Source organism: Oncorhynchus clarkii, chromosome 16 (assembly GCF_045791955.1).
Source record: "Oncorhynchus clarkii lewisi isolate Uvic-CL-2024 chromosome 16, UVic_Ocla_1.0, whole genome shotgun sequence".
In the NCBI taxonomy this organism is placed as follows: Eukaryota; Metazoa; Chordata; class Actinopteri; order Salmoniformes; family Salmonidae; genus Oncorhynchus; species Oncorhynchus clarkii.
The window spans coordinates 57744691-57759637 of NC_092162.1; the positions used below are offsets into that span (position 1 = coordinate 57744691).

General features: G+C 42.9%; 1 protein-coding gene across 1 annotated transcript in view; it reads right to left on the reverse strand.

Annotated features, from left to right (window-relative positions):
• Positions 1 to 208: 208 nt before the first annotated feature.
• Positions 209 to 14947, reverse strand: part of LOC139368804 (ninjurin-1-like) — a 21263-nt gene continuing 6524 nt past the window's right edge. Inside the window, exons 2-4 of the mRNA XM_071108170.1 lie at positions 6186 to 6429; positions 2333 to 2508; positions 209 to 303 (exon numbers count right to left, since the gene is read on the reverse strand). Coding sequence (XP_070964271.1) covers positions 2366 to 2508; positions 6186 to 6429 — 387 coding nt within the window. The 3' untranslated portion in view covers positions 209 to 303; positions 2333 to 2365. The remainder of the gene's footprint in view (positions 304 to 2332; positions 2509 to 6185; positions 6430 to 14947) is intronic.

Sequence of the window (14947 nt, forward strand, 5' to 3'; positions counted from 1 at the left end):
CTAGTGTTAGTAACAGCTGTCCTTTTTAAAATGTCATTTCTAATGTTAGTAACAGCTGTCCTTTTTAACATTTCATTGCTAGTGTTAGTAACAGCTGTCTTTTTTAACATTTCATTTTGGTGTGACTTGTTTAGGAGTAAATCAGGGGTGGGAAACAATACAAACATCACAAAAAAATATGATTGGTTTACACAAATAACATACTTACACATTACAGAAGCCAGTAGCACTTCTTCAGGCAGTATGGTGCTTTTTGGATGTTCCTTTATTACCAGAGCAGGACGTATCTGTGAGAGTGGTAACCTGACAATGTAATACAAAGATCTCACATCATTGCAATAGCACCAAAAATACCACTAGAGGGCACTCCTGACCTAGCCCAGAGACATCTGCAGGCCAGATAAGAGGATAATGAAATGAGCTGCTATGAAGATGATCACAACTGCCATAGCAGCTTTACATAGCAGCTTTACACGACAGGTGTGGTTACTATTCTGCAGTTCAAGTGAACATGTGTATTTCTCTATGGAATCTCCTCTAGTACCCTTACTGGTTACAGTAAGATAGATGATGAGTGATGTCTGATAGATGATGATTATCTGTGGCAGTTAAGAGTCCTAATGTCTATTCTCAGTAGCTTTGCTTCACTGAGCTGTGTGTTTCTATATCTGTTTCTGTCTGTAGGGAGACGCAGATCAAAGAGCAGATGGGGAGGAGGGGTGAGTGGCGGATTGGAGGGGTGAGGGAGTGGGGAATGCGTCACAAGAGTGATTGTTCTGTTTGAATCCCAGTACTCCCAGTCCCAAAAGACAGACAGCTATTCTAAGTCCCACTTAGAATGATCTGCAGCCATGATGATGATGAAGCGCATCTGAATATGAAATCCTTCAGAAGTTCTTTTCATTCCAGACTCCTCCAACCAACTCAGGGGTATTACACTAAGTTAGAGCCAGATAGTGCATGAGAGCAATAGATATACAACATGTTTATAGATCTGTCTATTGTCCTGGTTAGTGGATTTGTGTGTCACTATCTGGATCATGGTCTGTCTGTGTGATTCCATGGATAGCAATGGAAGCTATGGGAAAGAAAGGGGAATGTATCATTAGTTTATGATGTCATGTTCCCTTAGACTCCATCAGTACATAGCTACAATAGTAGTTATGAGTGTCCCTGCCAAACCTAGGATTACAATGCCATATGATCTTATTTTGAGCGGTAAGAACAGAACCGTCAAACTAGATTTTCTTTTAGCTATTTCTATTACATTAAGCTAACCAATGAAATTCTTCACCATGAGCTGTGTATTCACTGCTGGAGACTGAATGGTACAAGGATGTACAGAGTCTGAGAAAGTGAGATGTTAATTGTGTATGCGGTAACAGTACTGAGTCTAATCACGGCCTCAGCTTTAATGAGCAGTTCTTTCTCTATCTGCATCTGATGATAGTGAGTCACCACACAGCCAAAATAACCATGCACTCTTCTCACAGCTCTTCTATGTGTCTTGGTCTGAGACGAGATTATCAGTGGCACATCTAGCCGGGATATCGCAGATCCTTGATGTAGTGCAATGTTAGCTCTTTTATTGATCAAGACTCACATCAACTGCTGCTCAATGCTGCAACAATTTGTTCCATTTAAATGCAGTAAATGCAGCATACTACGAGACTACGACACAAGCTGAATGTGTTCTCTATGTTTTGAGAGTGAGGCACAGACTCTTTTTCCATACATGTGCTCTTCAGACCCGTCAGGCACAGTGGCCCAGGCTGTCTGAGCAAGACCCATGACGTCCTCCTTTCACCTCATAAATGTGATAAAAAATTTACATTCGGTGCTCAGCCTTCCTCAATGCTGTGGCTTGGAGTATTTGTGTGTGAGAGTGAGCGAGAGATAGGCAGTGTGTGTGCTTGCTTGCTGGAGATAACTACAGTACAGGGCAGGAGGCAGACACGGAGGTCACATGATCCCTGGCTGTTGTCTCTGTTTTCCTGTTGGTCTCCTACACAAACACACAGTGTTGTTTATGAAAGCAAACCTCTCTCTCATCGGGACAAAAGGGTTCTGGACTGGTAAAAAGACAGTAGTTGAGTTTTGTTGGGGGGTGTTTTCTAGTGGAAGTTTCTGTCGAGTCCTGGAACAGTGCGTATTTATGGGTCAGGTTGGGGGAGCATGGGCGTTTAGGAAGGTCAGGAGATACGGAGAACAGGACAGCTGCTGAGTCATGGACAAACTATTGGGGGAAAGTGCAAACAATTCCTGTTTGAGTTTGAGAGAGGGGAGAAGAGAGAGAGAGTGTGTGTGTGTGTGTGTGTGTGTGTGTGTGTACCTAAGGGGGTGGTGATGCATTTCTGTGTCCTGGTCAGGCTTTCTGATTGGGTTTCTGTACTCCAAAGGCAGTGATGAAGACGTTGACTACTACGATGACGAAGACGAGGCCTGTGGCCAGGTTCTCCATTACATTCAGCCTGAAGTGTTTACTCTGGTCATTCAGGTTCCACCGCACTGTGGAGAGAACAGGGGAAATTGGTACAGATGAGCTTTACAAACACTCACAGCATGCACTCGCAAACACACACGCATGCAAACATAGACTCCCTCTCTCACACATACACACAGATAACTCTACACACACATAAAAAGTATAATCCTGATTGAGTGATAGCGGCTAGCCCGGGACTGGAGCCAATCCATAGTGACATACTGCTTTGTACTCAGTGCTCTGTATAAGTGTCTCTCAGGCCTGGTCCTCATGTACCCCGGACTGAACTCTGCCAACTCTCTGCTGCTTAGCTCAGAGGAAACATATGTGTGACCAGGACACAGTGAGTATAAAGAACAAAAATAATAGCTTAACACTGCAGTGGGCTAAACTCAGGGTCACACAGAGTGTTTCTTGGTAGTCTTAAACACATTTACTTTGAAACAAACACATTATGTACACCTCACACACATGGTTATGGGCTGTACCATGTCAGATATAGAGTTGAAATGTATTCAATTTTGAGTTTGCATCCCAATATTAAGCTTTATATACATCACAGAAGACTGAAATATAACAAAAGCGTTTGACATAGAACGCCAGATTTTCGTTGTTTAAATGTTTTTTTTAAATGTTTATTAATTATGAAATGATGAAAAATATGAATAACGTTCCACCCAGGAGACCACTAGAGGGCGATTTGATCATTTGACTGCTGGAAAGAGCTACGTCTATTCTTTTACAGAGGGGCATGGTTAATGGTATCTATGAATATGTGTGTAGTGGATGTAGATGTTCTGATAATGTTATGTGCTTGTGTACCACAGGAGGCTGCTGAGGGGAGGACGGCTCATAGTAATGTCTGGAACGGAGCTAATGGAATGGTATCAACCTACTGGAAACCATGTATTTGATACCATTCCACCTATTCCGATCCAACCATTACCACGAGCCCATCCTCCCCAATTAAGGTGCCACCAACCTCCTGTGGTGTGCACGTGCATGTGTGTGTGGGGGGCAGATTAGAAGATGTTAAACGTTGTGAGAAACCCTGCCTGTGTCTCTGGCTGTGTGTGTCTGGCCCAGGCATTCACAGCACACACCACCAATTGAGTATTTAATAGAACTCCCATTAGCCAAGGCAGCAGCTACTCTTCCTGGGGTCCAAACAAGAATAAAACAATTGCATCACAACAAAACAACAGCCTACATCATAAATAAAACTATACATCATACAAGACATGACTACATTATTTATCTATTATAACAAATGTACAATATAAAATGTACAATACTACAATAATACAACACCACAATGTGTGTATGTGTGTAGAGTGCATGTGTTAGAGTGTGTGTGCGAATGCGTGTGTCTCTTCACAGTCCGTGTTGTGACGTGAGGTGTTGTTTTTATCAGTTTTTTAAATCCGATTTTACTGCTTGCTTGAGTTACTTGATGTGGAACTGAGTTCCATGTAGTCATGGCACTATGCAGTACGTTGTGCTTCCCAGAGTCTGTTAGTTGTTTGAACAGTCAGTTCGAATGGTCAAAGACAGAGGGGGGGGGGGGGGGGGGTCATAGGGAAAGAGAATGGGAGAGAAGGGGGGGTAGAGGGGGAACGGGGAGGCAAGGTTCTAGGGTCACATGGGTTTTGAATGAGGAGCAGATGCATTATGGGTGAAGAAGAGATGAGAGAGGGCGAAAAGCAGGGTAATGTGAATAGTAGAGGAGATATGGAAGGTGGAGAAGGGAGAGGGGGGGTTGGGGAGGAACAAGAGAGAATGGGAGGATGGGGGGGTGAAGGTATGGGTTGAGCAACGGTCAATGGGGAGAAGAGGGAGGAGTGAGAGAAACAGGGAGAGTGTGATGGTTCTGACATGCAGGTTCAGTGCAGGTTCAGTGCATGATCCCTTCAAATGGAGTTCACTAGTGGAAAAGTAAAGCCTTGTGACTTAGTGAATGAGTGTTAATTCAGAGAGAGAGTGGTTAAAAACATATGGGCTGGACATACTAAGTGTTTTCCTACTGGGGACTGTAAGAGATGAATTACAATGATGTGACCTGCACCATTCATTAACTATCTGGTTTCACAAGAAAATACAATTTAAACCAAAGTGACATGGTGCAGAAATCATGGGAGCAAATGTGAGGGCAGTGATGTAGACATGATGAAGAGCAGTCTCTGTGATGTAGACATGATGAAGAGCAGTCTCTGTGATGTAGACATGATGAAGAGTAGTCTCTATGATGTAGACATGATGAAGAGTAGTCTCTGTGATGTAGACATGATGAAGAGCAGTCTCTGTGATGTAGACATGATGAAGAGTAGTCTCTATGATGTAGACATGATGAAGAGTAGTCTCTATGATGTAGACATGATGAAGAGCAGTCTCTGTGATGTAGACATGATGAAGAGCAGTCTCTGTGATGTAGACATGATGAAGAGTAGTCTCTATGATGTAGACATGATGAAGAGTAGTCTCTGTGATGTAGAAATGATGAAGAGTAGTCTCTATGATGTAGACATGATGAAGAGCAGTCTCTGTGATGTAGACATGATGAAGAGCAGTCTCTGTGATGTAGACATGATGAAGAGTAGTCTCTATGATGTAGACATGATGAAGAGTAGTCTATGTAATGTAGACATGATGAAGAGTAGTCTCTATGATGTAGACATGATGAAGAGTAGTCTCTGTGATGTAGACATGATGAAGAGTAGTCTCTATGATGTAGACATGATGAAGAGCAGTCTCTGTAATGTAGACATGATGAAGAGCAGTCTCTATGATGTAGACATGATGAAGAGTAGTCTCTATGATGTAGACATGATGAAGAGCAGTCTCTGTAATGTAGACATGATGAAAAGCAGTCTCTATGATGTAGACATGATGAAGAGTAGTCTCTGTGATGTAGACATGATGAAGAGTAGTCTCTGTGATGTAGACATGATGAAGAGTAGTCTCTATGATGTAGACATGATGAAGAGTAGTCTCTATGATGTAGACATGATGAAGAGCATTCTATGTGATGTAGACATGATGAAGAGCAGTCTCTGTAATGTAGACATGATGAAGAGCAGTCTCTGTGATGTCGACATGATGAAGAGCAGTCTCTGTCCAGTGCTGAAAATCAAGGTCACTGTCAGCCTGTACGGTCACACCTGAAGAATTCAATCTTCAACAGCATAGCATTTGACCTTGTGGGAACCAACAAAATGTTCCCAGTTGGTCAAATTTTTGTTTGTTTACTATTCTTGTGGGACTTCTGGTTCCCACAAGAATGGTTAAACACGTCCACACACACACACCTGGTCACATGCCTAGTTGCCATGGCTACAGCACCTCAGCAACGCTGCAGTAGGTAATTGGTTGTATGTCAGGAAACATTGGACTTGATAGGTATGAGGTCGTCCTCAGTTAAGGTCAACACAAAGTGTTGAGGGAGGAGGAAGTTATAAAACACATGTTCACTGATGAAGATGAGACACAAAAGGCTCATGAAGATTGAGAGACACAAGCGGCTCCATTTAGATAGCGTGCATGAGCGGGGCTAGTGTCAAAAGAGTCCATAATACAGCAATCATTACGCAGGTTTAGAATGCAACTGTCTAATGTAGGCCTATTTGATGCAAACGCAAAAGTGTTGCATTCAATACGCTTCGTGTAAAAATGTCCTCCAGAGATACAGTGTTGTTATCCTCACCGATGAAGATGAGGAGGACCCCCACAGTGACCTGCAGGCTGAGGGAGATGCTGATGAGAGTGATGAGGGGAGTGTACAAGGAGAAGTCTGGCCCCTGCTCCAGGACAGCCTTCAGCTGGGAAGCGTTGGCCATGAGCAGGGCTACGTCCAGCATGCTCTCTGCTGCACTCTTCTTATTGGCATAGTGGTTCATGTTCAGGAGAGCAGAGGGGCTGCCACCGTGCCAGACACCTGTATGGGGGACCTGGAGACACAAACACATGTTAACAATACAATCAGATACCTGGTTATATTGTTGAAGAACATGCACATAACGCACATTTTCACATAAACCTCCCATTGACATCAATTTATGATTTAGACTTGCTTTTTAGGTGGAAGTTTAGCTTAGCAAGATTCATCTCACAATGAGACAAAACACAGTCAGTGATCATCTATGATGTGTTAATGCTGTTATCATATGCACCACTATCATATCTATCATATTATAACAGTAAAGGCATTATGAAAAAAACATCCATGTTAGTAAACAAACACTCCCATTAAGTGGAGGCGAACACACACACACCGTGGCTAAGTCCCAGACTATGAGCTCATCTCTGCGGGTATCCCCCCACCCCCGACAAACACACTACGCACCTACACCCCTTCACCTAGTTACACTGAATGCTATCTGTATGTTTACATTGCAAACCCGTCTATGTTTATAAACACACTCTAGTGGCCCAATACTGTGGCTGGGGGGTTAGTGAGGACTTTCTGGGACAGAGGAACAACACCAGGTGCAGGTCGAGGACACTTCAGGACAGGGATCTCTGGTCGTGAAGGTATACTGCTACTTTGTTCCTGCCCTGTGTGGGAACTGTACATTAACTTTGTCAACCTGATAATTTAAGTAGCCTACTGAATGTGAATGCATCATATTTTTGTATATGTCATAAAATGAATAATGAATACATTAAAGCCATATTATATGTCTCAGATGAATGAAGGATGTATGATTAAATGAATCAGTTCCTCCAGGTATTGATTCCTCTATGGCTGATGATAGCAGGTCATATGGGGAGTTCAGGACTGCTCTGATGACTACGTCCCATTCAGCTCCCACCGAATTCTGTTCAGGGGCCTCAGTTATCAAAGTGCGTGCGTGCGCACCAGAAATACATGCATCAGTTTTCCCACAAAGGTTGGTCTTTATCCATTTTGAACTTGACAGGAAAGTGTGCACTTCTCCACGCAAATCTCAAACCATGTGTGCACGCACACAAGTTGATCAACTGCATTGCAAGCAAATATTGTTCTTTAGGTGTACATGAAGATGTTTGATTCACAGGAATTATAATAATGGTAGGCTAATAAAAACTTTAACTCGTTTGCCTAGTGATAAAACATATGCATTTGCAGTTACAGTATTGCTGTGCGATAGGAGCGGAACATAATAATAGCCTATTTAATCTCAGAGCCTATATACCAAGGCAGGAGATAGAAATACAATCTATTGATAAACTAAGTATTGAACAGGAATTCGTATTTTGTATAGACGTGGTGGCTGTAGTACCATTTACTTAGAAATTGTTCGAAAGGTCAATCAATCTTGCAGAATGCGCAGCCAGTGTTTGGCACTCGCTACACGTGACATTTTTTTTAAAGTCCTGCAAAAGATTAAAACATTCTGCCCTCGCCTCTACAGAAATCTGATGACATTTGCCATTGCGATATATATATTTTTTATGATTGTCAAGTTCCAACACCTCCAAATCATACAGCAAATGAGGGCGTTATGTTACCTTAAAATAGTGAATGGAGGGCGTTTTCCAGGCGGGGTTGTAGCGCTCGTTCACGAGCCCACAAATATATTATGGTCGGATTATTCATTGAAAACATTCATACAGTATATGATGCGTGCGACAGTTTGATAAATCCCAATAATTTGCAACAAATCTTAGAATCGCCATGTACGCCAGAATTTAGTACAACATTTACGCACGGTTGAGGCCCCTGATCTTAGAGCTGGAATCCTTCATGGTGAAACTGCCACATCCGTTTGGGATGCTACAACAACAAAGCAGTTACTGCAAACAACGAACACCGTTTTTTCCCCCTTGGCCATCATTGCCTGGAGATTTTTAAAATCACACTGCTCGATGCACCACACCTCTGATAAGTCCACGGAACAAAAACTAGATGAAAGCTGCTGGGGCGGACAATGGCGCTGTTCCCCTAATGCAGATTCCATCTTTAAAGTGCTGCTGACTAAATGTTTTGCAATGACTGAACAACTAGGCCTCCTGAGGAAAGTGAACTTGAAGTCATGCTAAACCATCTCCAATGCATTAACAACCATTCAATGACATTGGATGCATGTATCCCCCCTCTCTCCAACAGCTGTGGAGGACTGGCTGTTAAATTGTCAGTGCTGTATCACAGTGCTGTGTACAGACAATCTTCCTTCTTTCCCTCTGTTCCAGGAATAGAGACAGTGGATGAGAGGGGCGGTAGGCTTTACAGCAGAGAGAGACAGTCAGAGGTTCTGTTTTAGGAAGGGGAGAACAGAACCCTCTAATTTACCACAGAGCTGAGCTGAATTACCATGCCTTCAGGAAGAAACTGGCAACGTTGGTGCAGTAACCCGAGAGAGAGAGATGGGTGTGTTCTCTGCAGTAGCTGGTATGTTGATTAGCCACCCAATATCCCTTACATGTTGAGGTGGTTAGGCTATATGATGAGCTTTACAATTATGTGAGGAAACTGTACCCGGCTAGATGCATTTAAATATCTAAAGTACCCCTGTGCTTTTTGGGGTGTGGCCTGACCTATATTTATGGCATGGCTCCTACTGTGCTGCACATCTGTGCAATGTTCACAAAATATCTGGATCAGGATCCTTCCCATCAGGATGTACTATTGAATCAATCCCGAATAGACATATTAAACCAAGATAAAACCCTTACAACCCAGACTGTGAGCCTTTATAGAGTTAGTGCACTAAGAATTGCAAGGTCACACAAACAAAACAACTCTTAAAAACATGCCCTCTGTGTTCCTAAAGAACTGATGTCACACTTGTGTCCTTGTGATAAGTGACAGATACTCATCGGTACAACACAAGACACGCAAACAGATAAAATAACACCTTCCTGCACAAAGGGGACTGTGAAGAGACAGCCATTTTCTATGTCTTGCATTGTAATTTGCACTGTACTATGTACAGTGGGCTCCCGAGTGGCGCAGTGGTCTAAGACACTGCATCTCAGTGCAAGAGGTGTCTCTACAGACCCTGGTTCGATTCCTGTATCACAACCGGCTGTGATTGGGAGTCCCATAAGGCGGTGCACAATTGGCCCAACGTCATCCGGGTTAGGGTTTGGCTGGGGTAGGGCGTCATTGTTCTTAACTGACTTGCCTAGTTAAATTAAAAATGTATTAGACCTGAATATTGTGTGTATGTAGGCTATGTGTGGCATTTTAAATGTGGATTCTAATGAATACCAAATACTTGAGCGAAACACAGTGATCTCTGTGCTGAACACTGTCACGGTCACCTGCTCAGGGTCACCTGCTCTCTTCTCACACACTGAACCCACTGAGGGCATTCACGGACAGCCCTTATGCCTTAATCAATAGGTCTTATGTGAGACCACAGGTTCTGAAGGTGTAGGCTATCCATAGGACTGACTGACACTGCAGTCTGGGAAACCTGCCTCATTCAATTTCTTCATTGCTGGCTGAGGCTGGCTGACACAACAGAATGATAGTGGTAATTTGGCATGATTGAGCATAAGCAATGGCATAGGTCCAAATAAAGTGCACACCCCGCACACACACGTGCACACACACATACTTCACTTTTTTATTAAAAGTACAGAAAGCAACCGACTGACTGACGCAGTTCTGTATTTGAATAGAACTCTCGATTGAAAAGTATAAACGAACAAAGCATGTATTAGCATATGATTGCGCTGACGTTCTCTACTGGAGAGGCAGTGTTAGTCAATCACTCTGCAGGTCCATTGTTATTCTGCCTGACCAAAAAACGGACGGTCCACTATTTTGTTACTATGAATTATTCAGCTCAACAATCCCTGTGTAAGGGAAAGACAGAGAGAAAACAAAGGGATATATATATTTTTTTTTAAAAGCCTTTATTGTAAATGTAAGAAGTGCACAGAAATTCAGTGCAGCATCCATGATATAATTTATTTTATTTCACCTTTATTTAACCAGATAGGCCAGTAGAGAACAAGTTCTCATTTACAACTGCGACCTGGCCAAGATAAAGCAAAGCAGTGTGACAAAAACAACAACACAGAGTATATATGGAATAAACAAAAGTATAGTCAATAACACAATAGAAAAATCGGTATACAGTGTGTGGAAATGAAGAAAGGAGGTAAGGCAATAAATAGGCCATAGTGGTGAAGTAATTACAATTTAGCAATTAACACTGGAGTGATACAGTGGGGCAAAAAAGTATTTAGTCAGCCACCAATTGTGCAAGTTTTCCCACTTAAAAAGATGAGAGAGGCCTATAATTTTCATCATAGGTACACTTCAACTATGACAGACAAAATTAGAAAACAAATCCAGAAAATCCCATTGTAGGATTTTTAATGAATTTATTTGCAAATTATGGTGGAAAATAAGTATTTGGTCACCTACAAACACGCAAGATTTCTGGCTCTCACAGACCTGTAACTTATTCTTTAAGAGGCTCCTCTGTCCTCCACTCATTACCTGTATTAATGGCACCTGTTTGAACTTGTTATCAGTATAAAAGACACCTGTCCACAACCTCAAATAGTCACACTCCAAACTCCACTATGGCCAAGACCAAAGAGCTGTCAAAGGACACCAGAAACAAAATTGTAGACCTGCGCCAGGCTGGGAAGACTGAATCTGCAATAGGTAAGCAGCTTGGTTTGAAGAAATCAACTGTGGGAGCAATTATTAGGAAATGGAAGACATACAAGACCACTGATAATCTCCCTCGATCTGGGGCTCCACGCAAGATCTCACCCCGTGGGGTCAAAATGATCACAAGAACGGTGAGCAAAAATCACAGAACCACACGGGGGGACCTAGTGAATGACCTGCAGAGAGCTGGGCCCAAAGTAACAAAGCCTACCATCAGTAACACACAACGCCGCCAGGGACTCAAATCCTGCAGTGACAGACGTGTCCCCCTGCTTAAGCCAATACATGTCCAGGCCCGTCTGAAGTTTGCTAGAGAGCATTTGGATGATCCAGAAGAAGATTGGGAGAATGTCATATGGTCAGATGAAACCAAAATATAACTTTTTAGTAAAAACTCAACTCGTCGTGTTTGGAGGACAAAGAATGCTGAGTTGCATCCAAAGAACACCATACCTACTGTGAAGCATGGGGGTGGAAACATCATGCTTTGGGGCTGTTTTTCTGCAAAGGGACCAGGACGACTGATCCGTGTAAAGGAAAGAATGAATGGGGCCATGTATCGTGAGATTTTGAGTGAAAACCTCTTTCCATCAGCAAGGGAATTGAAAATGAAATGTGGCTGGGTCTTTCAGCATGACAATGATCCCAAACACACCACCCGGGCAACGAAGGAGTGGCTTCGTAAGAAGCATTTCAAGGTCCTGGAGTGGCCTAGCCAGTCTCCAGATCTCAATCCCATAGAAAATCTTTGAAGGGAGTTGAAAGTCTGTGTTGCCCAGCAACAGCCCCAAAACTTTACTGCTCTAGAGGAGATCTGCATGGAGGAATGGGCGAAAATACCAGCAACAGTGTGTGAAAACATTGTGAAGACTTACAGAAAACGTTTGACCTCTGTCATTGACAACAAAGGGTATATAACAAAGTATTGAGATAAACTTTTGTTATTGACCAAATACTTATTTTCCACCATAGTTTGCAAATAAATTCATTAAAAATCCTACAATGTTTTTCCTCATTTTGTCTGTCATAGTTGAAGTGTACCTATGATGAAAATTACAGGCCTCTCTCATCTTTTTAAGTGGGAGAACTTGCACAATTGGTGGCTGACTAAATACTTTTTTGCCCCACTGTAGATGTGCAGATGAGGATATGCAAGTAGAAATACTGGTATGCAAAAGAGCAGAAAAACAAAAACAAATATGGGGATGAGGTAGGTAGTTGGTTGGATGGGCTATTTACAGATGGGCTATGTACAGCTGCAGCGATCGGTAAGCTGCTCTGACAGCTGATGCTTAAATTTAGTGAGGGAGATATAAGTCTCCAACTTCAGTGATTTTTGCAATTTGTTCCAGTCATTGACAGCAGAGAACTGGAAGGAAAGGTGGCCAAAGTAGGTGTTGGCTTTGGAGATGACCAGTGAAAAATACCTGCTGGAGTGTTTGCTACGGGTGGGTGTTGCTATGGTGACCAGTAAGCTGAGATAAGGTGGAGCTTTACCTAGCAAAGACTTATAGATTACCTGGAGCCAGTGGGTTTGGCGACGAATATGTAGCGAGGACCAGCTAACGAGAGTATACAGGTCGCAGTGGTGGGTAGTATATGGGGCTTTGGTGACACAACGGATGGCAATGTGATAGACTGCATCCAATTTGCTGAGTAGAATGTTGGAGGCTATTTTGTAAATGACATCGTCGAAGTCAAGGATCGGTAGGATAGTCAGCTTTACGAGGGTATGTTTGGCAGCATAATCAATTAAAGGAAAACAATAAAGCCAAATTCTAAATGTACAGTTAATTGTCATCCCCTCTCCACTCATCCACAAAACCAAGTGCTCCCTCCACCTCTGAACAAAACACGTCCCTGTAACATGTTGGTCTCAAAGCCCAGATCTTTCAGTGACAGGATATGACAATATCAAGCATAATTCTTCAGTCATTAGACCTTAGAGAACAATCACCACATCCTGCCTTTGACCAGACTCAACTGTGTGTTTATTGCCTAGGCCTAAATACACAGCTGTCTTAGCCCGAGAGAGAGGGAGAGAGAGGGGGGTAGAGAGAGAGCGAAAGCGAGGGAGTGAGAGAGCGGGAGAGCGAGGGAGAGAGAGAGAGGGAGAGAAACTGAGAGAGTGTAGAAGGTCGCTGCAGCAGTCATTTAGAATAGCTGGAGATAGCTGCCCACGTAGTTGAGTAATAACGCTAAAAGGAAATCATATGTTGTCACTCTCTGTCTGCATACCTCTCAACACCGCCTGCCCAACCCACTACAGTAGGTGTGAATTAAATGTGTCACTGACTGCAGCCCAAGCAGTCCCTAGTGATAACTGTCATAACTGTTTCCTATGCTCTAGTCCGTTACAGCACAGTTACCTGATCTACCTGGAAGACAGCTAGCCTATGTGCTGAGGTAGCCTGGTCCCAGATCTGTAGCCTATACTTTAGCCAACTCTTCTGGCTATCATTGACATGCCACACCTGTTAGTATAGCCTAGTAGCCTACATGTCTCACTTTTGTTTGATTGATTCTGTAGGTTGTCTGTCTTTTCTTTACATTTACAGGGGCATTGAAAAAGCCCCGCAGAATCCATCTGGTCCTAGTAAATATTGGCAGCAGTGCCTGGCTAGCAGCACTCTGGTAGGACCCCCCTCCCCACAACCTCAAACTCCCATTGAAAGTGCTTCTATTCAGTTCAAGTAAGCACAAGCTTTCACAGACTCCAAAACATTTTCTACACAATGTTCTCAGCTTAGTGAAGACAGATGAAGAAGAACAATTACAGTTGTGAATGACACTATTTCTGTGAAAATAGATGAATCGTCTCATCTAAAAACATGCATTGTCTTCACTGTAGATCAAGCTTTCACACAATGTTCTCGGGGGTTACCGCACCAACGTTGTCAGTCTCTACCTGAAGGCATGGTAATTCAGCTTACCTTAGGGAAGCCTGATGAAGACAAGTCACAGTTGTGAATACTACACTATTGTTGTGAAAATGTATAATTAGTCAAAAAACATGCATTTTCCTTTATCTGGGTACCCAGACTAGGCTGTTGATATTTACCATACAAGCACATAGACTTTCACAGACTTTAAGCTCATCCTCACTTTGGGCTGACTCTGACTAAAAAAATCCACTGTGTGAGAAGTGAACTCATTTAACCCCAGGCCAGCATCAATGAACAGCTATGCCTACTCTCACTGTTTTCATCTGTGAATGGGGTTTTTCTAAACTGCCAGACAGTTGTGGTGCTAGTCTGCTATTCCCTAGTAGACTGAGGGGCAGGTTGGGCTCTAGGCTATACGAAAGGGACACTCTGGGATACGTACTGTACACTATGGTTACAATTCTGTCTCTTTAGCCAACTGCATTGGCAGGAAAAAGAATGGCAACCAGACTAGGCGACATCTTGAAAATTCCAGCCTGATAAGAATATAAGAGTGTAGCATTTATGCAGACCACGTTGCATTTTTCATCAGAATGTATTTTATTCTGTTCTTGCTTGACTTGCAGGATGCGTGGTTGGGTTTTAAATGAAGAGGATGCTGCTACAGGATGTGTGTCACTCTTTGCCTCTCTATCTCTCCGCATCAGCACTTCTGTGTTCTCCATCCATCATGTCCCATCAGTCTCCTCTGCTCACCTCAGAGACTGGCCTGGGATCGACACAACTGTATTTCATTTTCATGGTTCTCTGAAGGGCTTTTAGTTTAACATCCCACCGGAAACATATGCAAACACTGCTATTCCAAAGCACAGTATACTGTAGCTTACCTACATTACAATGGCAATACAATGCAACCAACCTAGCCTGTAACCTATAGCCTGTAGCTCCCATTATTAAATCCGG